We start from the raw sequence: 23,950 nt of genomic DNA on the forward strand, positions 1-23,950 counted from the left end.
GTATCCTGAGCCTGTGAGCCCGAGTATCGTATAATGATGGAGCTGAGCTGTAGTGTAAAGTATCAGGAATAGACTATAGTATCCTGAGCCTGTGAACCCGAGTATCTTATAATGATGGAGCTGAGCTGTAGTGTAAAGTATCAGGAATAGACCATAGTATCCTGAGCCTGTGAACCCGAGTATCGTATAATGATGGAGCTGAGCTGTAGTGTAAAGTATCAGGAATAGACTATAGTATCCTGAGCCTGTGAACCCGAGTATCTTATAATGATGGAGCTGAGCTGTAGTGTAAAGTATCAGGAATAGACCATAGTATCCTGAGCCTGTGAGCCCGAGTATCGTATAATGATGGAGCTGAGCTGTAGTGTAAAGTATCAGGAATAGACCATAGTATCCTGAGCCTGTGAACCCGAGTATCTTATAATGATGGAGCTGAGCTGTAGTGTAAAGTATCAGGAATAGACCATAGTATCCTGAGCCTGTGAACCCGAGTATCTTATAATGATGGAGCTGAGCTGCAGTGTAAAGTATCAGGAATAGACTATAGTATCCTGAGCCTGTGAACCCGAGTATCTTATAATGATGGAGCTGAGCTGCAGTGTAAAGTATCAGGAATAGACCATAGTATCCTGAGCCTGTGAGCCCGAGTATCGTATAATGATGGAGCTGAGCTGTAGTGTAAAGTATCAGGAATAGACCATAGTATCCTGAGCCTGTGAGCCCGAGTATCGTATAATGATGGAGCTGAGCTGTAGTGTAAAGTATCAGGAATAGACTATAGTATCCTGAGCCTGTGAACCGAGTATCGTATAATGATGGAGCTGAGCTGCAGTGTAAAGTATCAGGAATAGACCATAGTATCCTGAGCCTGTGAACCCGAGTATCTTATAATGATGGAGCTGAGCTGCAGTGTAAAGTATCAGGAATAGACTATAGTATCCTGAGCCTGTGAGCCCGAGTATCGTATAATGATGGAGCTGAGCTGCAGTGTAAAGTATCAGGAATAGACTATAGTATCCTGAGGCTGTGAACCCGAGTATCTTATAATGATGGAGCTGAGCTGTAGTGTAAAGTATCAGGAATAGACCATAGTATCCTGAGCCTGTGAACCCGAGTATCTTATAATGATGGAGCTGAGCTGTAGTGTAAAGTATCAGGAATAGACCATAGTATCCTGAGCCTGTGAGCCCGAGTATCGTATAATGATGGAGCTGAGCTGCAGTGTAAAGTATCAGGAATAGACTATAGTATCCTGAGCCTGTGAACCCGAGTATCTTATAATGATGGAGCTGAGCTGCAGTGTAAAGTATCAGGAATAGACCATAGTATCCTGAGCCTGTGAACCCGAGTATCTTATAATGATGGAGCTGAGCTGTAGTGTAAAGTATCAGGAATAGACCATAGTATCCTGAGCCTGTGAACCCGAGTATCTTATAATGATGGAGCTGAGCTGTAGTGTAAAGTATCAGGAATAGACTATAGTATCCTGAGCCTGTGAACCCGAGTATCTTATAATGATGGAGCTGAGCTGTAGTGTAAAGTATCAGGAATAGACCATAGTATCCTGAGCCTGTGAGCCCGAGTATCGTATAATGATGGAGCTGAGCTGCAGTGTAAAGTATCAGGAATAGACCATAGTATCCTGAGCCTGTGAGCCCGAGTATCGTATAATGATGGAGCTGAGCTGTAGTGTAAAGCATCAGGAATAGACTATAGTATCCTGAGCCTGTGAGCCCGAGTATCTTATAATGATGGAGCTGAGCTGTAGTGTAAAGTATCAGGAATAGACTATAGTATCCTGAGGCTGTGAACCCGAGTATCGTATAATGATGGAGCTGAGCTGTAGTGTAAAGTATCAGGAATAGACCATAGTATCCTGAGCCTGTGAACCCGAGTATCTTATAATGATGGAGCTGAGCTGCAGTGTAAAGTATCAGGAATAGACCATAGTATCCTGAGCCTGTGAGCCCGAGTATCGTATAATGATGGAGCTGAGCTGTAGTGTAAAGTATCAGGAATAGAATATAGTATCCTGAGCCTGTGAGCCCGAGTATCTTATAATGATGGAGCTGAGCTGTAGTGTAAAGTATCAGGAATAGACCATAGTATCCTGAGCCTGTGAACCCGAGTATCGTATAATGATGGAGCTGAGCTGTAGTGTAAAGTATCAGGAATAGACCATAGTATCCTGAGCCTGTGAACCCGAGTATCGTATAATGATGGAGCTGAACTGTAGTGTAAAGTATCAGGAATAGACTATAGTATCCTGAGCCTGTGAGCCTGAGTATCTTATAATGATGGAGCTGAGCTGTAGTGTAAAGTATCAGGAATAGACCATAGTATCCTGAGCCTGTGAGCCCGAGTATCGTATAATGATGGAGCTGAGCTGTAGTGTAAAGTATCAGGAATAGACTATAGTATCCTGAGCCTGTGAGCCCGAGTATCTTATAATGATGGAGCTGAGCTGTAGTGTAAAGTATCAGGAATAGACCATAGTATCCTGAGCCTGTGAGCCCGAGTATCTTATAATGATGGAGCTGAGCTGTAGTGTAAAGTATCAGGAATAGACCATAGTATCCTGAGCCTGTGAGCCCGAGTATCGTATAATGATGGAGCTGAGCTGTAGTGTAAAGTATCAGGAATAGAATATAGTATCCTGAGCCTGTGAGCCCGAGTATCTTATAATGATGGAGCTGAGCTGTAGTGTAAAGTATCAGGAATAGACCATAGTATCCTGAGACTGTGAGCCCGAGTATCTTATAATGATGGAGCTGAGCTGTAGTGTAAAGTATCAGGAATAGACCATAGTATCCTGAGCCTGTGAACCCGAGTATCTTATAATGATGGAGCTGAGCTGTAGTGTAAAGTATCAGGAATAGACCATAGTATCCTGAGCCTGTGAACCCGAGTATCGTATAATGATGGAGCTGAGCTGTAGTGTAAAGTATCAGGAATAGACCATAGTATCCTGAGCCTGTGAACCCGAGTATCTTATAATGATGGAGCTGAGCTGTAGTGTAAAGTATCAGGAATAGACTATAGTATCCTGAGCCTGTGAGCCCGAGTATCGTATAATGATGGAGCTGAGCTGTAGTGTAAAGTATCAGGAATAGACCATAGTATCCTGAGCCTGTGAACCCGAGTATCGTATAATGATGGAGCTGAGCTGTAGTGTAAAGTATCAGGAATAGACCATAGTATCCTGAGCCTGTGAGCCCGAGTATCTTATAATGATGGAGCTGAGCTGTAGTGTAAAGTATCAGGAATAGACCATAGTATCCTGAGCCTGTGAACCCGAGTATCGTATAATGATGGAGCTGAGCTGCAGTGTAAAGTATCAGGAATAGACTATAGTATCCTGAGCCTGTGAACCCGAGTATCGTATAATGATGGAGCTGAGCTGTAGTGTAAAGTATCAGGAATAGACCATAGTATCCTGAGCCTGTGAACCCGAGTATCTTATAATGATGGAGTTGAGCTGTAGTGTAAAGTATCAGGAATAGACCATAGTATCCTGAGCCTGTGAACCCGAGTATCTTATAATGATGGAGTTGAGCTGTAGTGTAAAGTATCAGGAATAGACCATAGTATCCTGAGCCTGTGAACCCGAGTATCGTATAATGATGGAGCTGAGCTGTAGTGTAAAGTATCAGGAATAGACCATAGTATCCTGAGCCTGTGAACCCGAGTATCGTATAATGATGGAGCTGAGCTGCAGTGTAAAGTATCAGGAATAGACCATAGTATCCTGAGCCTGTGATCCCGAGTATCTTATAATGATGGAGCTGAGCTGCAGTGTAAAGTATCAGGAATAGACCATAGTATCCTGAGCCTGTGAACCCGAGTATCGTATAATGATGGAGCTGAGCTGCAGTGTAAAGTATCAGGAATAGACCATAGTATCCTGAGCCTGTGAACCCGAGTATCTTATAATGATGGAGCTGAGCTGCAGTGTAAAGTATCAGGAATAGACCATAGTATCCTGAGCCTGTGAGCCCGAGTATCGTATAATGATGGAGCTGAGCTGCAGTGTAAAGTATCAGGAATAGACCATAGTATCCTGAGCCTGTGAGCCCGAGTATCTTATAATGATGGAGCTGAGCTGCAGTGTAAAGTATCAGGAATAGACTATAGTATCCTGAGCCTGTGAACCCGAGTATCGTATAATGATGGAGCTGAGCTGTAGTGTAAAGTATCAGGAATAGACCATAGTATCCTGAGACTGTGAGCCCGAGTATCGTATAATGATGGAGCTGAGCTGCAGTGTAAAGTATCAGGAATAGACCATAGTATCCTGAGCCTGTGAGCCCGAGTATCGTATAATGATGGAGCTGAGCTGTAGTGTAAAGTATCAGGAATAGACCATAGTATCCTGAGCCTGTGAACCCGAGTATCGTATAATGATGGAGCTGAGCTGCAGTGTAAAGTATCAGGAATAGACCATAGTATCCTGAGCCTGTGAGCCCGAGTATCGTATAATAATGGAGCTGAGCTGTAGTGTAAAGTATCAGGAATAGACCATAGTATCCTGAGCCTGTGAACCCGAGTATCGTATAATGATGGAGCTGAGCTGCAGTGTAAAGTATCAGGAATAGACCATAGTATCCTGAGCCTGTGAGCCCGAGTATCGTATAATGATGGAGCTGAGCTGTAGTGTAAAGTATCAGGAATAGACCATAGTATCCTGAGCCTGTGAGCCCGAGTATCTTATAATGATGGAGCTGAGCTGCAGTGTAAAGTATCAGGAATAGACCATAGTATCCTGAGCCTGTGAACCCGAGTATCTTATAATGATGGAGCTGAGCTGCAGTGTAAAGTATCAGGAATAGACCATAGTATCCTGAGCCTGTGAGCCCGAGTATCTTATAATGATGGAGCTGAGCTGTAGTGTAAAGTATCAGGAATAGACCATAGTATCCTGAGCCTGTGAGCCCGAGTATCGTATAATGATGGAGCTGAGCTGTAGTGTAAAGTATCAGGAATAGACCATAGTATCCTGAGCCTGTGAGCCCGAGTATCTTATAATGATGGAGCTGAGCTGTAGTGTAAAGTATCAGGAATAGACTATAGTATCCTGAGCCTGTGAACCGAGTATCTTATAATGATGGAGCTGAGCTGTAGTGTAAAGTATCAGGAATAGACCATAGTATCCTGAGCCTGTGAACCCGAGTATCGTATAATGATGGAGCTGAGCTGTAGTGTAAAGTATCAGGAATAGACCATAGTATCCTGAGCCTGTGAGCCCGAGTATCTTATAATGATGGAGCTGAGCTGTAGTGTAAAGTATCAGGAATAGACTATAGTATCCTGAGCCTGTGAACCCGAGTATCGTATAATGATGGAGCTGAGCTGCAGTGTAAAGTATCAGGAATAGACTATAGTATCCTGAGCCTGTGAGCCCGAGTATCTTATAATGATGGAGCTGAGCTGCAGTGTAAAGTATCAGGAATAGACCATAGTATCCTGAGCCTGTGAACCCGAGTATCGTATAATGATGGAGCTGAGCTGCAGTGTAAAGTATCAGGAATAGACTATAGTATCCTGAGCCTGTGAACCCGAGTATCGTATAATGATGGAGCTGAGCTGTAGTGTAAAGTATCAGGAATAGACCATAGTATCCTGAGCCTGTGAACCCGAGTATCTTATAATGATGGAGTTGAGCTGTAGTGTAAAGTATCAGGAATAGACCATAGTATCCTGAGCCTGTGAACCCGAGTATCGTATAATGATGGAGCTGAGCTGCAGTGTAAAGTATCAGGAATAGACCATAGTATCCTGAGCCTGTGATCCCGAGTATCTTATAATGATGGAGCTGAGCTGCAGTGTAAAGTATCAGGAATAGACCATAGTATCCTGAGCCTGTGAACCCGAGTATCGTATAATGATGGAGCTGAGCTGCAGTGTAAAGTATCAGGAATAGACCATAGTATCCTGAGCCTGTGAACCCGAGTATCTTATAATGATGGAGCTGAGCTGCAGTGTAAAGTATCAGGAATAGACCATAGTATCCTGAGCCTGTGAGCCCGAGTATCGTATAATGATGGAGCTGAGCTGTAGTGTAAAGTATCAGGAATAGACCATAGTATCCTGAGCCTGTGAGCCCGAGTATCGTATAATGATGGAGCTGAGCTGCAGTGTAAAGTATCAGGAATAGACCATAGTATCCTGAGCCTGTGAGCCCGAGTATCTTATAATGATGGAGCTGAGCTGCAGTGTAAAGTATCAGGAATAGACTATAGTATCCTGAGCCTGTGAACCCGAGTATCGTATAATGATGGAGCTGAGCTGTAGTGTAAAGTATCAGGAATAGACCATAGTATCCTGAGACTGTGAGCCCGAGTATCGTATAATGATGGAGCTGAGCTGCAGTGTAAAGTATCAGGAATAGACCATAGTATCCTGAGCCTGTGAACCCGAGTATCGTATAATGATGGAGCTGAGCTGCAGTGTAAAGTATCAGGAATAGACCATAGTATCCTGAGCCTGTGAGCCCGAGTATCGTATAATGATGGAGCTGAGCTGTAGTGTAAAGTATCAGGAATAGACCATAGTATCCTGAGCCTGTGAACCCGGGTATCTTATGATGGAGCTGAGCTGTAGTGTAAAGTATCAGGAATAGACCATAGTATCCTGAGCCTGTGAACCGAGTATCTTATAATGATGGAGCTGAGCTGTAGTGTAAAGTATCAGGAATAGACCATAGTATCCTGAGCCTGTGAGCCCGAGTATCTTATAATGATGGAGCTGAGCTGCAGTGTAAAGTATCAGGAATAGACCATAGTATCCTGAGCCTGTGATCCCGAGTATCTTATAATGATGGAGCTGAGCTGTAGTGTAAAGTATCAGGAATAGACCATAGTATCCTGAGCCTGTGAGCCCGAGTATCGTATAATGATGGAGCTGAGCTGTAGTGTAAAGTATCAGGAATAGACCATAGTATCCTGAGCCTGTGAGCCCGGGTATCTTATAATGATGGAGCTGAGCTGCAGTGTAAAGTATCAGGAATAGACTATAGTATCCTGAGCCTGTGAACCCGAGTATCTTATAATGATGGAGCTGAGCTGCAGTGTAAAGTATCAGGAATAGACCATAGTATCCTGAGCCTGTGAGCCCGAGTATCGTATAATGATGGAGCTGAGCTGTAGTGTAAAGTATCAGGAATAGACTATAGTATCCTGAGACTGTGAGCCCGAGTATCGTATAATGATGGAGCTGAGCTGCAGTGTAAAGTATCAGGAATAGACTATAGTATCCTGAGCCTGTGAACCCGAGTATCTTATAATGATGGAGCTGAGCTGTAGTGTAAAGTATCAGGAATAGACCATAGTATCCTGAGCCTGTGAGCCCGAGTATCTTATAATGATGGAGCTGAGCTGCAGTGTAAAGTATCAGGAATAGACTATAGTATCCTGAGCCTGTGAGCCCGAGTATCGTATAATGATGGAGCTGAGCTGCAGTGTAAAGTATCAGGAATAGACTATAGTATCCTGAGCCTGTGAACCCGAGTATCTTATAATGATGGAGCTGAGCTGCAGTGTAAAGTATCAGGAATAGACCATAGTATCCTGAGCCTGTGAGCCCGAGTATCGTATAATGATGGAGCTGAGCTGCAGTGTAAAGTATCAGGAATAGACCATAGTATCCTGAGCCTGTGAGCCCGAGTATCGTATAATGATGGAGCTGAGCTGCAGTGTAAAGTATCAGGAATAGACCATAGTATCCTGAGCCTGTGAACCCGAGTATCGTATAATGATGGAGCTGAGCTGTAGTGTAAAGTATCAGGAATAGACGATAGTATCCTGAGCCTGTGAGCCCGAGTATCGTATAATGATGGAGCTGAGCTGTAGTGTAAAGTATCAGGAATAGACTATAGTATCCTGAGCCTGTGAACCCGAGTATCGTATAATGATGGAGCTGAGCTGCAGTGTAAAGTATCAGGAATAGACCATAGTATCCTGAGCCTGTGAACCCGAGTATCGTATAATGATGGAGCTGAGCTGTAGTGTAAAGTATCAGGAATAGACCATAGTATCCTGAGCCTGTGAACCCGAGTATCTTATAATGATGGAGCTGAGCTGTAGTGTAAAGTATCAGGAATAGACCATAGTATCCTGAGCCTGTGAACCCGAGTATCGTATAATGATGGAGCTGAGCTGTAGTGTAAAGTATCAGGAATAGACTATAGTATCCTGAGCCTGTGAACCCGAGTATCTTATAATGATGGAGCTGAGCTGTAGTGTAAAGTATCAGGAATAGACCATAGTATCCTGAGCCTGTGAACCCGAGTATCTTATAATGATGGAGCTGAGCTGCAGTGTAAAGTATCAGGAATAGACCATAGTATCCTGAGCCTGTGAACCCGAGTATCGTATAATGATGGAGCTGAGCTGTAGTGTAAAGTATCAGGAATAGACTATAGTATCCTGAGCCTGTGAACCCGAGTATCTTATAATGATGGAGCTGAGCTGCAGTGTAAAGTATCAGGAATAGACTATAGTATCCTGAGCCTGTGAGCCCGAGTATCTTATAATGATGGAGCTGAGCTGCAGTGTAAAGTATCAGGAATAGACCATAGTATCCTGAGCCTGTGAGCCCGAGTATCGTATAATGATGGAGCTGAGCTGCAGTGTAAAGTATCAGGAATAGACCATAGTATCCTGAGCCTGTGAACCCGAGTATCTTATAATGATGGAGCTGAGCTGTAGTGTAAAGTATCAGGAATAGACCATAGTATCCTGAGACTGTGAGCCCGAGTATCGTATAATGATGGAGCTGAGCTGTAGTGTAAAGTATCAGGAATAGACCATAGTATCCTGAGACTGTGAGCCCGAGTATCGTATAATGATGGAGCTGAGCTGTAGTGTAAAGTATCAGGAATAGACCATAGTATCCTGAGCCTGTGAGCCCGAGTATCGTATAATGATGGAGCTGAGCTGTAGTGTAAAGCATCAGGAATAGACCATAGTATCCTGAGCCTGTGAACCCGAGTATCGTATAATGATGGAGCTGAGCTGTAGTGTAAAGTATCAGGAATAGACCATAGTATCCTGAGCCTGTGAGCCCGAGTATCGTATAATGATGGAGCTGAGCTGTAGTGTAAAGTATCAGGAATAGACCATAGTATCCTGAGCCTGTGAACCCGAGTATCTTATAATGATGGAGCTGAGCTGTAGTGTAAAGTATCAGGAATAGACCATAGTATCCTGAGCCTGTGAACCCGAGTATCGTATAATGATGGAGCTGAGCTGCAGTGTAAAGTATCAGGAATAGACCATAGTATCCTGAGCCTGTGAGCCCGAGTATCGTATAATGATGGAGCTGAGCTGCAGTGTAAAGTATCAGGAATAGACTATAGTATCCTGAGCCTGTGAGCCCGAGTATCGTATAATGATGGAGCTGAGCTGCAGTGTAAAGTATCAGGAATAGACTATAGTATCCTGAGCCTGTGAGCCCGAGTATCGTATAATGATGGAGCTGAGCTGTAGTGTAAAGTATCAGGAATAGACTATAGTATCCTGAGCCTGTGAACCCGAGTATCGTATAATGATGGAGCTGAGCTGTAGTGTAAAGTATCAGGAATAGACCATAGTATCCTGAGCCTGTGAACCGAGTATCGTATAATGATGGAGCTGAGCTGTAGTGTAAAGTATCAGGAATAGACCATAGTATCCTGAGCCTGTGAGCCCGAGTATCTTATAATGATGGAGCTGAGCTGTAGTGTAAAGTATCAGGAATAGACCATAGTATCCTGAGCCTGTGAACCCGAGTATCGTATAATGATGGAGCTGAGCTGCAGTGTAAAGTATCAGGAATAGACTATAGTATCCTGAGCCTGTGAACCCGAGTATCGTATAATGATGGAGCTGAGCTGTAGTGTAAAGTATCAGGAATAGACTATAGTATCCTGAGCCTGTGAGCCCGAGTATCGTATAATGATGGAGCTGAGCTGTAGTGTAAAGTATCAGGAATAGACCATAGTATCCTGAGCCTGTGAACCCGAGTATCTTATAATGATGGAGCTGAGCTGTAGTGTAAAGTATCAGGAATAGACCATAGTATCCTGAGCCTGTGAACCCGAGTATCTTATAATGATGGAGCTGAGCTGTAGTGTAAAGTATCAGGAATAGACTATAGTATCCTGAGCCTGTGATCCCGAGTATCGTATAATGATGGAGCTGAGCTGCAGTGTAAAGTATCAGGAATAGACCATAGTATCCTGAGCCTGTGAGCCCGAGTATCTTATAATGATGGAGCTGAGCTGTAGTGTAAAGTATCAGGAATAGACCATAGTATCCTGAGCCTGTGAACCCGAGTATCTTATAATGATGGAGCTGAGCTGTAGTGTAAAGTATCAGGAATAGACCATAGTATCCTGAGCCTGTGAGCCCGAGTATCTTATAATGATGGAGCTGAGCTGCAGTGTAAAGTATCAGGAATAGACCATAGTATCCTGAGCCTGTGAACCCGAGTATCTTATAATGATGGAGCTGAGCTGTAGTGTAAAGTATCAGGAATAGACCATAGTATCCTGAGCCTGTGAACCCGAGTATCTTATAATGATGGAGCTGAGCTGTAGTGTAAAGTATCAGGAATAGACTATAGTATCCTGAGCCTGTGAGCCCGAGTATCTTATAATGATGGAGCTGAGCTGTAGTGTAAAGTATCAGGAATAGACTATAGTATCCTGAGCCTGTGAGCCCGAGTATCTTATAATGATGGAGCTGAGCTGTAGTGTAAAGTATCAGGAATAGACCATAGTATCCTGAGCCTGTGAGCCCGAGTATCTTATAATGATGGAGCTGAGCTGTAGTGTAAAGTATCAGGAATAGACTATAGTATCCTGAGCCTGTGAGCCCGAGTATCTTATAATGATGGAGCTGAGCTGTAGTGTAAAGTATCAGGAATAGACTATAGTATCCTGAGCCTGTGAACCCGAGTATCGTATAATGATGGAGCTGAGCTGCAGTGTAAAGTATCAGGAATAGACCATAGTATCCTGAGCCTGTGAACCCGAGTATCTTATAATGATGGAGCTGAGCTGTAGTGTAAAGTATCAGGAATAGACTATAGTATCCTGAGCCTGTGAGCCCGAGTATCGTATAATGATGGAGCTGAGCTGTAGTGTAAAGTATCAGGAATAGACCATAGTATCCTGAGCCTGTGAACCCGAGTATCGTATAATGATGGAGCTGAGCTGTAGTGTAAAGTATCAGGAATAGACCATAGTATCCTGAGCCTGTGAGCCCGAGTATCGTATAATGATGGAGCTGAGCTGCAGTGTAAAGTATCAGGAATAGACCATAGTATCCTGAGCCTGTGAGCCCGAGTATCGTATAATGATGGAGCTGAGCTGCAGTGTAAAGCATCAGGAATAGACTATAGTATCCTGAGCCTGTGAGCCCGAGTATCGTATAATGATGGAGCTGAGCTGTAGTGTAAAGTATCAGGAATAGACCATAGTATCCTGAGCCTGTGAACCCGAGTATCGTATAATGATGGAGCTGAGCTGTAGTGTAAAGTATCAGGAATAGACTATAGTATCCTGAGCCTGTGAGCCCGAGTATCGTATAATGATGGAGCTGAGCTGTAGTGTAAAGCATCAGGAATAGACTATAGTATCCTGAGCCTGTGAGCCCGAGTATCTTATAATGATGGAGCTGAGCTGCAGTGTAAAGTATCAGGAATAGACCATAGTATCCTGAGCCTGTGAGCCCGAGTATCTTATAATGATGGAGCTGAGCTGCAGTGTAAAGTATCAGGAATAGACCATAGTATCCTGAGCCTGTGAGCCCGAGTATCGTATAATGATGGAGCTGAGCTGTAGTGTAAAGTATCAGGAATAGACCATAGTATCCTGAGCCTGTGAACCCGGGTATCTTATAATGATGGAGCTGAGCTGTAGTGTAAAGTATCAGGAATAGACCATAGTATCCTGAGCCTGTGAGCCCGAGTATCGTATAATGATGGAGCTGAGCTGTAGTGTAAAGTATCAGGAATAGACCATAGTATCCTGAGCCTGTGAACCCGAGTATCGTATAATGATGGAGCTGAGCTGCAGTGTAAAGTATCAGGAATAGACCATAGTATCCTGAGCCTGTGAACCCGAGTATCTTATAATGATGGAGCTGAGCTGTAGTGTAAAGTATCAGGAATAGACCATAGTATCCTGAGCCTGTGAACCGAGTATCGTATAATGATGGAGCTGAGCTGTAGTGTAAAGTATCAGGAATAGACCATAGTATCCTGAGCCTGTGAACCCGAGTATCGTATAATGATGGAGCTGAGCTGCAGTGTAAAGTATCAGGAATAGACTATAGTATCCTGAGCCTGTGAACCGAGTATCGTATAATGATGGAGCTGAGCTGTAGTGTAAAGTATCAGGAATAGACCATAGTATCCTGAGCCTGTGAACCCGAGTATCGTATAATGATGGAGCTGAGCTGCAGTGTAAAGTATCAGGAATAGACCATAGTATCCTGAGCCTGTGAACCGAGTATCGTATAATGATGGAGCTGAGCTGTAGTGTAAAGTATCAGGAATAGACCATAGTATCCTGAGCCTGTGAACCGAGTATCGTATAATGATGGAGCTGAGCTGCAGTGTAAAGTATCAGGAATAGACCATAGTATCCTGAGCCTGTGAACCGAGTATCTTATAATGATGGAGCTGAGCTGTAGTGTAAAGTATCAGGAATAGACCATAGTATCCTGAGCCTGTGAACCGAGTATCTTATAATGATGGAGCTGAGCTGTAGTGTAAAGTATCAGGAATAGACCATAGTATCCTGAGCCTGTGAACCCGAGTATCTTATAATGATGGAGCTGAGCTGTAGTGTAAAGTATCAGGAATAGACCATAGTATCCTGAGCCTGTGAGCCCGAGTATCTTATAATGATGGAGCTGAGCTGTAGTGTAAAGTATCAGGAATAGACCATAGTATCCTGAGCCTGTGAACCGAGTATCGTATAATGATGGAGCTGAGCTGTAGTGTAAAGTATCAGGAATAGACCATAGTATCCTGAGCCTGTGAACCGAGTATCGTATAATGATGGAGCTGAGCTGCAGTGTAAAGTATCAGGAATAGACCATAGTATCCTGAGCCTGTGAACCGAGTATCGTATAATGATGGAGCTGAGCTGCAGTGTAAAGTATCAGGAATAGACCATAGTATCCTGAGCCTGTGAACCCGAGTATCTTATAATGATGGAGCTGAGCTGTAGTGTAAAGTATCAGGAATAGACCATAGTATCCTGAGCCTGTGAGCCCGAGTATCGTATAATGATGGAGCTGAGCTGCAGTGTAAAGTATCAGGAATAGACCATAGTATCCTGAGCCTGTGAACCCGAGTATCGTATAATGATGGAGCTGAGCTGTAGTGTAAAGTATCAGGAATAGACTATAGTATCCTGAGCCTGTGAGCCCGAGTATCTTATAATGATGGAGCTGAGCTGTAGTGTAAAGTATCAGGAATAGACCATAGTATCCTGAGCCTGTGAGCCCGAGTATCGTATAATGATGGAGCTGAGCTGCAGTGTAAAGTATCAGGAATAGACCATAGTATCCTGAGCCTGTGAACCCGAGTATCGTATAATGATGGAGCTGAGCTGTAGTGTAAAGTATCAGGAATAGACCATAGTATCCTGAGCCTGTGAGCCCGAGTATCGTATAATGATGGAGCTGAGCTGTAGTGTAAAGCATGGTCTGGACGCCATGTCATGTGTCGGGGTGGTCCCCGCCGCTGCGGTGGGAGCTGTGACGTCTGCTCCTCTGTCTCCCTGCAGGTGTCGTACTGCAGCGCTGACTGTCTCCGGGCCGCCAGAGAACAATACCACCAGGTCCTGTGTCTGGGCTCCTCCCGGGATAACCCCCAACATCCGCTCAATAAACTGGAGGAAGCCTGGAGGTAAGAGCCGCCTGTGAGCAGGACACCTGGAGGGGGCGCTCTCCCCTGTGATGTGTAACCCTCAGCATCCTCTCACAGCCGCTCTGATGGGAGTTGTAGTGTCTTTACAGCTGGGGAGACGGACTGCAGAAAAGTGATGTATAAAGCCGTGAGGGGTTGTAGTACCGGACGCTGCACTAATGTCTCCCCTCATGTAACCCCCATCCAGGAACATCCATTACCCCCCGGAGACGGCCAGCATCATGCTCATGGCCAGGATGGCCGCCTCTGTGAAGCAGGTGGGTGGGCTCCGTCCCTGCCTGTCTGGGGTCTATAGAGGAGGGGGGTGCAGGCCCGGAGCCCTGCCTGTCTGGGGTCTATAGAGGAGGGGGTTCAGGCCCGGAGCCCTGCCAGTCTGGGGTCTATAGAGGGAGGGGGGTGCAGGCCCGGAGTCCTGCCAGTCTGGGGTCTATAGAGGGAGGGGGGTGCAGGCCCGGAGCCCTGCTTGTCTGGGGTCTATACCGGGAGGGGGTGCAGGCCCGGAGCCCTGCCTGTCTGGGGTCTATAGAGGGAGGGGGGTGCAGGCCCGGAGCCCTGCCAGTCTGGGGTCTATAGAGGAGGGGGTTCAGGCCCGGAGCCCTGCCTGTCTGGGGTCTATACCGGGAGGGGGTGCAGGCCCGGAGCCCTGCCAGTCTGGGGTCTATACCGGGAGGGGGTGCAGGCCCGGAGCCCTGCCTGTCTGGGGTCTATACCGGGAGGGGGTGCAGGCCCGGAGCCCTGCCAGTCTGGGGTCTATAGAGGAGGGGGGTGCAGGCCCGGAGCCCTGCTTGTCTGGGGTCTATACCGGGAGGGGGGTGCAGGCCCGGAGCCCTGCCTGTCTGGGGTCTATAGAGGAGGGGGTTCAGGCCCGGAGCCCTGCCTGTCTGGGGTCTATACCGGGAGGGGGGTTCAGGCCCGGAGACCTGCCTGTCTGGGGTCTATACCGGGAGGGGGTGCAGGCCCGGAGCCCTGCCTGTCTGGGGTCTATACTGGGAGGGGGGTGCAGGCCCGGAGCCCTGCCTGTCTGGGGTCTATACCGGGAGGGGGTTCAGGCCCGGAGCCCTGCCTGTCTGGGGTCTATACTGGGAGGGGGTTCAGGCCCGGAGCCCTGCCTGTCTGGGGTCTATAGAGGGAGGGGGGTGCAGGCCCGGAGTCCTGCCTGTCTGGGGTCTATACTGGGAGGGGTTGCAGGCCCGGAGCCCTGCCTGTCTGGGGTCTATACCGGGAGGGGGGTGCAGGCCCGGAGCCCTGCCTGTCTGGGGTCTATACCGGGAGGGGGGTGCAGGCCCGGAGCCCTGCCTGTCTGGGGTCTATACCGGGAGGGGGGTGCAGGCCCGGAGTCCTGCCAGTCTGGGGTCTATAGAGGGAGGGGGGTGCAGGCCCGGAGTCCTGCCAGTCTGGGGTCTATAGAGGGAGGGGGGTGCAGGCCCGGAGCCCTGCCAGTCTGGGGTCTATAGAGGGAGGGGGGTGCAGGCCCGGAGCCCTGCCTGTCTGGGGTCTATACTGGGAGGGGTTGCAGGCCCGGAGCCCTGCCTGTCTGGGGTCTATACCGGGAGGGGAGTGCAGGCCCGGAGCCCTGCCTGTCTGGGGTCTATACCGGGAGGGGGGTGCAGGCCCGGAGCCCTGCCTGTCTGGGGTCTATACCGGGAGGGGGGTGCAGGCCCGGAGTCCTGCCAGTCTGGGGTCTATAGAGGGAGGGGGGTGCAGGCCCGGAGTCCTGCCAGTCTGGGGTCTATAGAGGGAGGGGGGTGCAGGCCCGGAGCCCTGCCAGTCTGGGGTCTATAGAGGGAGGGGGGTGCAGGCCCGGAGCCCTGCCTGTCTGGGGTCTATAGAGGGAGGGGGGTGCAGGCCCGGAGCCCTGCCTGTCTGGGGTCTATACCGGGAGGGGGGTTCAGGCCCGGAGCCCTGCCTGTCTGGGGTCTATACCGGGAGGGGGTGCAGGCCCGGAGCCCTGCCTGTCTGGGGTCTATACCGGGAGGGGGGTGCAGGCCCGGAGCCCTGCCTGTCTGGGGTCTATACCGGGAGGGGGGTGCAGGCCCGGAGTCCTGCCAGTCTGGGGTCTATAGAGGGAGGGGGGTGCAGGCCCGGAGCCCTGCCTGTCTGGGGTCTATACCGGGAGGGGGGTGCAGGCCCGGAGCCCTGCCTGTCTGGGGTCTATACCGGGAGGGGGGTGCAGGCCCGGAGTCCTGCCAGTCTGGGGTCTATAGAGGGAGGGGGGTGCAGGCCCGGAGCCCTGCCTGTCTGGGGTCTATACTGGGAGGGGGGTTCAGGCCCGGAGCCCTGCCTGTCTGGGGTCTATACCGGGAGGGGGTGCAGGCCCGGAGCCCTGCCTGTCTGGGGTCTATACCGGGAGGGGGGTGCAGGCCCGGAGCCCTGCCTGTCTGGGGTCTATACCGGGAGGGGGGTGCAGGCCCGGAGTCCTGCCAGTCTGGGGTCTATAGAGGGAGGGGGGTGCAGGCCCGGAGCCCTGCCTGTCTGGGGTCTATACTGGGAGGGGGGTTCAGGCCCGGAGCCCTGCCTGTCTGGGGTCTATACCGGGAGGGGGGTGCAGGCCCGGAGTCCTGCCAGTCTGGGGTCTATAGAGGGAGGGGGGTGCAGGCCCGGAGCCCTGCCTGTCTGGGGTCTATACTGGGAGGGGGGTTCAGGCCCGGAGCCCTGCCTGTCTGGGGTCTATACCGGTAGGGGGGTTCAGGCCCGGAGCCCTGCCTGTCTGGGGTCTATAGAGGGAGGGGGTGCAGCCTGTCTGGGCTCTATAGAGGGAGGGGGGTGCCCCTGTGGACCCCGTATCATCTGCCTCTGGTGGGTTTGGCATGATGTCTACCATGTGCTCCTGGCTCTGAGGTGGACGCCGCACATCCCGAGAAATGTCTCTGACCATCACTGTCTGGGCTGCTGTGGACGTTCTGGGTGATATGGGAGGAATGAGGGGTCGCAGGACGTCCGGTGCGGACATTACGGTGATTACGTTCCCTCTTCTGCTGTCCGCAGGCCAAAGACCGGGACTGGTGGCCGCAGCTCTTCTCTCAGTTCTGCAATAAGACGGCCAACGAGGAGGAGGAGATCGTCCACAAGCTGCTGGGAGACAAGTTCAAGGTAAGCGAGGCCCCGACAGCCGGGGTCTTATCCTCCAGTCACCTCAAGAGCTGCATCTGCTTGCCCTCCTGCGCGGCTGCCCTCCTGCGCGGCTGCCCTCCTGCGCGGCTGCCCTCCTGCGCGGCTGCCCTCCTGCGCGGCTGCCCTCCTGCGCTGCTGCCCTCCTGCGCTGCTGCCCTCCTGCGCTGCTGCCCTCCTGCGCTGCTGCCCTCCTGCGCTGCTGCCCTCCTGCGCTGCTGCCCTCCTGCGCTGCTGCCCTGCATTGTGGGAGACCTTGGTCTTTGCTGTGTATGGCAGTGGTGCTGCTGTTCACATTGCAGGAAAAACATCTCCGACAATGCAGCAGTGAGTTCCTCTCTCACTGATGCCCGCGGGCCCTCCCGTCGCTGATGCCCGCGGGCCCTCCCGTCGCTGATGCCCGCGGGCCCTCCCGTCGCTGATGCCCGCGGGCCCTCCCGTCGCTGATGCCCCCGGGCCCTCCCGTCGCTGATGCCCCCGGGCCCTCCCGTCGCTGATGCCCGCGGGCCCTCCCATCACTCATGCCATTCTCTCTCTCTCCCTGCTGCAGGGACAACTGGATCAGCTGCGCCGTCTCTTCCTGGAGGCTTCATACGAGGAGCGAGTCAGCCGGGTAAGACGCCTCCGCCGTGCGGATACAGGAGGGAACGTCTCCAGGTTTGGTCTGGTTTACACCTCACTTGTGCACCAAATTCCTCCAGTGCGGCGCTCGTAATGCTGCTGTCACATCATGTACTGCAGATGTCTCCGGAGCTGCAATCACAATCCTGTAGCTTGTTGTGTTATGTACACAGGCTGAGCCAGCAGGGGGCGCCATTAATCCTACAACAACGACGTAACTGTGCAGCAAGATCCCAGATGATTGCCCGCAGTCGGACGCACAGTTACGTCAGTGAGCAGGCACCGGGGGGCTGCTGCCAGGGCGGAGACGGGACATGGTGCCGATGTCAGCACCTAAACCTCTCAGATGCCGCTGACATTGGTGACCGCAGCATGTGCGGAATCTGACAAAGGGGATTGCTTCCTTTATCGGCACCTCCACAGCGGCATCTTGGGTGCCAGAGGTTTCTATGGAAGCAGGAAGGTTACCTGTCTGATATCCCTATGCCAATCACAGACAGTGGAATAATGCAGCGCACTGCATTAAATCTCCTATCAGTCTTTTTTGCAGCTAAACATTCCCAGATCCTGTAACCGTTCCTCATAGGACATGGTTTGCAGACCGTATCCAGATAAATCAAAAAACACCTTTTTCAAGCTCTGGATGGAAACGTCGCCACAGGAGGCAGAATAAAATGTAAGATTTAATCTTCACTACGGTTTGAGGCGCTGTTTTTTGATTTATCTGGATATGGAACAGACTCTGGGATGGATTTCCTGGTTTTGACGTGCGCCTCTTGGTCTTGAAAGTCTTGGACGATTAAGGGTGCGGTTTAACACCTTTTTTTTTGTTTGGATATTTATGGATTGCAGACTGGTCACTATTCTGGTCGCTCTTCTCTGAACTTCCTCCAGTTTGCTGAGGTCTTTTTTATAATGTGGTGCCCAAAACTGGACCCAGTATTCCAGATGAGGTCAGACCAGAGAGGAGTAGGGGACAATAATGACGTCACGTGATCTAGACACTATGCTTCTGTTTATACATCCCAGAATTGCATTTGCCCTTTTGGCTGCTGCATCACACTGTTGACTCCTGTTCAGTCTGTGATCTATTAGTATACCAAAGTCTTTTTCACATGTGCTGTTGCTTATCCCTATTCCTCCCATTCTGTAGATGCAATTTTTGTTTTTCTTGCTCAGATGTATAATCTTACATTTCTCCCTGTTAAACACCATTCTGTTAGTAGCTGCCCATTGTTCCAGCTTCCCTACATCCGTCTGAATCATTTGTCTTCTCTAGTGTTTGCTGTCCCTAGCTTTGCATGAGTTCAGGTGCAAGTCTCCTTGTCAGACCAGTAAGTAAGAAAAAAATGACAAATCCCTGTTGTAAAAAAGAAAAAGGTTTAAATATAAAATAGCCACCCTCCCCCCACCCCCCAAAAAAGGGTTCAGTGCTCAGGAGAAGGGGTCAGAATACGGCCACCAAAACATAGCTTTTCTTGTGCGAAAGTAATTTAAAAAAATGTAAAAATCATGAATCATCATAATCCTATTACCACACGGTTATCGTTGGTGGATCGCACGGCAAAATCCATAAAAGAAAAGAATCTGAAATGGTTTATACATTTTCTTTGTTGATGCTTCCTACCAGAAAGTGAATTAAAAAGGGTAAAAAAAAAAAACCCAAGTACCAAAAATGGTGAAAGGTGAACTTGTCCTGAGAATAACAAACCTGGTTTTGGGTGCCAGAATACGGGGACAAAAAAAAATTATTTTTTTTGTGCACAAATGGTGAACCAGTATAAATGTGGGGTCGGCGCAATCATAACGAACAAGGGGTTAACTCCTCACACGCTGCTGTGCTGTCTCCACAGTGGTTCACCCCGGAAGGCTTCCGATCACTGTTTGCTCTTGTTGGAACCAATGGGCAAGGGATTGGCACCAGGTGAGTGGTGGGAGCAGGCAGGGGAGATGGGCGCCGGGTGAGAGCGAGGGAGATGAAGGACTGGTGGGAGCTGGGGAGCGAGCAGGGAAGATAGGGGACTGGTGAGAGCCGGGGAGCGAGCAGGGAAGATGGGGGACTGGTGAGAGCCGGGGAGCGGACAGGGAAGATGGGGACTGGTGAGAGCCGAGGAGCAGGCAGGAAAGATGGGGGACTGGTGAAAGCCGGGGAGCGGACAGGGAAGATGGGGACTGGTGAGAGCCGGGGAGCGAGCAGGGAAGATGGGGGACTGGTGAGAGCCGGGGAGCGGACAGGGAAGATGGGGACTGGTGAGAGCCGAGGAGCAGGCAGGAAAGATGGGGGACTGGTGAGAGCCGGGGAGCGGACAGGGAAGATGGGGACTGGTGAGAGCCGAGGAGCAGGCAGGAAAGATGGGGGGACTAGTGAGAGCCGGGGAGCGGGCAGGGAAGATGGGGGACTGGTGAGAGCCAAGGAGCGGGCCGGGGAGATGGGGGACTAGTGAGAGCCAGGGAGCGGGCAGGGAAGATGGGGGACTGGTGAGAGTCGGGGAGCGGGCAGGGAAGATGGGGGACTGGTGAGAGCCGGGGAGCGAGCAGGGGAGATGGGGGACTGGTGAGAGCCGAGGAGCGGGCAGGGGAGATGGGGGACTGGTGAGAGCCAGGGAGCGGGCAGGGAAGATGGGGGACTAGTGAGAGCCAGGGAGTGGGCAGGGAAGATGGGGGACTGGTGAGAGCCGGGGAGCGGGCAGGGGAGATGGGGGACCGATGAGAGCCAGGGAGCGGGCAGGGAAGATGGGGGACTAGTGAGAGCCAGGGAGCGGGCAGGGAAGATGGGGGACTGATGAGAGCCAGGGAGCGGGCAGGGAAGATGGGGGACTAGTGAGAGCCAGGGAGTGGGCAGGGAAGATGGGGGACTGATGAGAGCCAGGGAGCGGGCAGGGAAGATGGGGGACTAGTGACAGCCGGGGAGCGGGCAGGGAGATGGGCGCCAACGGTCAGTGGGGATGGGTGCCTGGTAAGAGCAAGAGAGATGGGCATCGGGGGATATAGGCGGCCGGTACCTGCCGTGCCATCATTACATTGCCAGCCCCGTCTTTCTGTTGCAGCTCGCTGAGTCAGTGGGTTCATGCTTGTGACGCCCTGGAGCTGCCGGCAGATGAGAGGCAGCGGCTGGACGCCCTGATAGACCAGCTGTACAAGGACATAGAGAAAGGTGCGTAGCGGGGGATGGGGGATTGTAATGGCCGCCTGTATGGGACAGAGGGTCCCATCTGTCTCTTCTTTCCTCTGCAGAGACCGGAGAGTTCCTGAACTGTGAGGGCTCCGGCCTGTACCTGCTCCAGAGCTGCTGTGAGTCCTCGCTAACACAAATACACCCCCAGTGATTACTCACCGGACCCCTGATAACCAGTAATATCCCTGACAGGTAATCACAGCTGTGTCCCCAACGCCGAGGCTTCATTCCCCGACAACAACTATCTGCTCCATCTGATCGCTCTGGAGGACATCGAGCCGGGAGAGGTGAGTGCAGATATGTCCCTTAGTGACAAGACACACAATACTCCAGAGCTGCACTCCCTATTCTGCTGGTGCAGTCACTGTGTACATACATTACATTACTGATCCTGAGTTACATCCTGTATTATACTCCAGAGCTGCGCTCACTATTCTGCTGGTGCAGTCACTGTGTACATACATTACATTACTGATCCTGAGTTACATCCTGTATTGTACCCCAGAGCTGCACTCACTATTCTGCTGGTGCAGTCACTGTGTACATACATTACACTACTGATCCTGAGTTACATCCTGTATTATACCCCAGAGCTGCACTCACTATTCTGCTGGTGCAGTCACTGTGTACATACATTACATTACTGATCCTGAGTTACCTCCTGTATTATACTCCAGAGCTGCACTCAGTATTCTGCTGGTGCAGTCACTGTGTACATACGTTACATTACTGATCCTGAGTTACATCCTATATTATACCCCAGAGCTGCACTCACTATTCTGCTGGTGCAGTCACTGTGTACATACATTACATTACTGATCCTGAGTTTTATCCTATATTATACCCCAGAGCTGCACTCACTATTCTGCTGGTGCAGTCACTGTGTACATACATTACATTACTGATCCTGAGTTTTATCCTGTATTATACCCCAGAGCTGCACTCACTATTCTGCTGGTGCAGTCACTGTGTACATACATTACATTACTGATCCTGAGTTACATCCTGTATTATACTCCAGAGCTGCACTCACTATTCTGCTGGTGCAGTCACTATGTACATACATTACATTACTGATCCCGAGTTACATCCTGTATTATACTCCAGAGCTGCACTCACTATTCTGCTGGTGCAGTCACTGTGTACATACATTACATTACTGATCCTGAGATACATCCTGTATTATACTCCAGAGCTGCACTCACTATTCTGCTGGTGCAGTCACTGTGTACATACATTACTGATCCTGAGTTTTATCCTGTATTATACTCCAGAGCTGCACTCACTATTCTGCTGGTGCAGTCACTGTGTACATACATTACATTACTGATCCTGAGTTACATCCTGTATTATACTCCAGAGCTGCACTCACTATTCTGCTGGTGCAGTCACTGTGTACATACATACATTACTGATCCTGAGTTACATCCTGTATTATACTCCAGAGCTGCACTCACTATTCTGCTGGTGCAGTCACTGTGTACATACATTACTGATCCTGAGTTACATCCTGTATTATACTCCAGAGCTGCACTCACTATTCTGCTGGTGCAGTCACTGTGTACATACATTACATTACTGACCCTGAGTTACATCCTGTATTATACCCCAGAGCTGCACTCAATATTCTGCTGGTGCAGTCACTGTGTACATACATTACATTACTGATCCTGAGTTACATCCTGTATTATACCCCAGAGCTGCACTCACTATTCTGCTGGTGCAGTCTCTGTGTACATACATTACATTACTGATCCTGAGTTACCTCCTGTATTATACTCCAGAGCTGCACTCACTATTCTGCTGGTGCAGTCACTGTGTACATACATTACATTACTGATCCTGAGTTACATCCTGTATTATACTCCAGAGCTGCACTCACTATTCTGCTGGTGCAGTCTCTGTGTACATACATTACATTACTGATCCTGAGTTACATCCTGTATTATACCCCAGAGCTGCACTCACTATTCTGCTGGTGCAGTCACTATGTACATACATTACATTACTGATCCTGAGTTACATCCTGTATTATACCCCAGAGCTGCACTCACTATTCTGCTGGTGCAGTCACTGTGTACATACATTACATTACTGATCCTGAGATACATCCTGTATTATACTCCAGAGCTGCACTCACTATTCTGCTGGTTACGTTGTCCTTCTCGTCTTTCTCAGGAGATCTGTATCAGTTACCTGGATTGTTGTCAGAGGGAGCGGAGCCGACATACCCGACACAAGATCCTCAGGTACGAGAATCTCAGTGACTCCCATCAGATATATTCGGAGACCCTCTGTATAAGATTTTTCCATTTCCCATCATGCTGTGGAGCTGCAGAGCTCATCCATCAGTGAGGGCATGCTGGGCATTGTAGTCCAGTGCGGAGGATTTACACCCCTCCCGAGTTCTTATGGCGCCTCCTCTGCTTTCAGGGAGAATTACCTTTTTGTCTGCTCCTGCCCGAAGTGCCTGTCGCAGTGTGAGGAGCCAGACGTGACCTCGGAGGAGGAGGAAGAGGACGACGCGGAGCTGGAGGATGAGATGACGGACGTGTGATGGCAGCCGCCTCCCACCGCCGGACCCCACAATCCAGCACTTGAATTGGCTTTGCCTGTTGCCGCCGTTCACATCTGACCACTTTTATACATAAACTCTTCCCTTCCCCCGTACAGACCCTGGTGGTACAGCCCTGACCTCCGCGGACAAGGGGGCGACGGGCGCTGCATGGACCCCGTACCTGGAGAAATACGGAAACTCATTCATATCGGTCCCTTGTGATAATCGTTTTATAGGATTGGCGATAAAATAGTAAATTATTTATATACAGCTCTCCGGCAATGGCGGCCTCTGTGCGTCTTCATTCTGTGCACCCCAATCCTGATCCCACTGGAGGCGGGAGGATAATAGGGGGCTGCGGTGATCTGCATGAGGGCGCGCACTCCATAAATGTATCCATTACTGTGGGAGCTCCCTCTAGTGGTGACTGTAACGCGGAGCTCCCCCTAGTGGTGGCTGTACACAGGGAGCTCCCCCTAGTGGTGGCTGTACACAGGGAGCTCCCCCTAGTGGTGGCTGTACACGGGGAGCTCCCCCTAGTGGTGGCTGTACACGGGGAGCTCCAA

The 23,950-nt window shown here is 49.4% G+C and overlaps 1 protein-coding gene across 1 annotated transcript in view; it reads left to right on the forward strand.

Annotated features, from left to right (window-relative positions):
* SMYD5 (SMYD family member 5) overlaps positions 1-23,666 on the forward strand; it is a 48,410-nt gene extending 24,744 nt beyond the window's left edge. Inside the window, exons 4-13 of the mRNA XM_069745076.1 lie at positions 13,781-13,902; positions 14,111-14,180; positions 16,909-17,013; positions 17,582-17,644; positions 19,506-19,576; positions 20,700-20,806; positions 20,887-20,943; positions 21,020-21,114; positions 23,006-23,076; positions 23,261-23,666. Coding sequence (XP_069601177.1) covers positions 13,781-13,902; positions 14,111-14,180; positions 16,909-17,013; positions 17,582-17,644; positions 19,506-19,576; positions 20,700-20,806; positions 20,887-20,943; positions 21,020-21,114; positions 23,006-23,076; positions 23,261-23,384 — 885 coding nt within the window. The 3' untranslated portion in view covers positions 23,385-23,666. The remainder of the gene's footprint in view (positions 1-13,780; positions 13,903-14,110; positions 14,181-16,908; positions 17,014-17,581; positions 17,645-19,505; positions 19,577-20,699; positions 20,807-20,886; positions 20,944-21,019; positions 21,115-23,005; positions 23,077-23,260) is intronic.
* Positions 23,667-23,950: the final 284 nt, after the last annotated feature.

This window comes from Ranitomeya imitator, chromosome 1 (assembly GCF_032444005.1).
Source record: "Ranitomeya imitator isolate aRanImi1 chromosome 1, aRanImi1.pri, whole genome shotgun sequence".
NCBI lineage: Eukaryota > Metazoa > Chordata > Amphibia > Anura > Dendrobatidae > Ranitomeya > Ranitomeya imitator.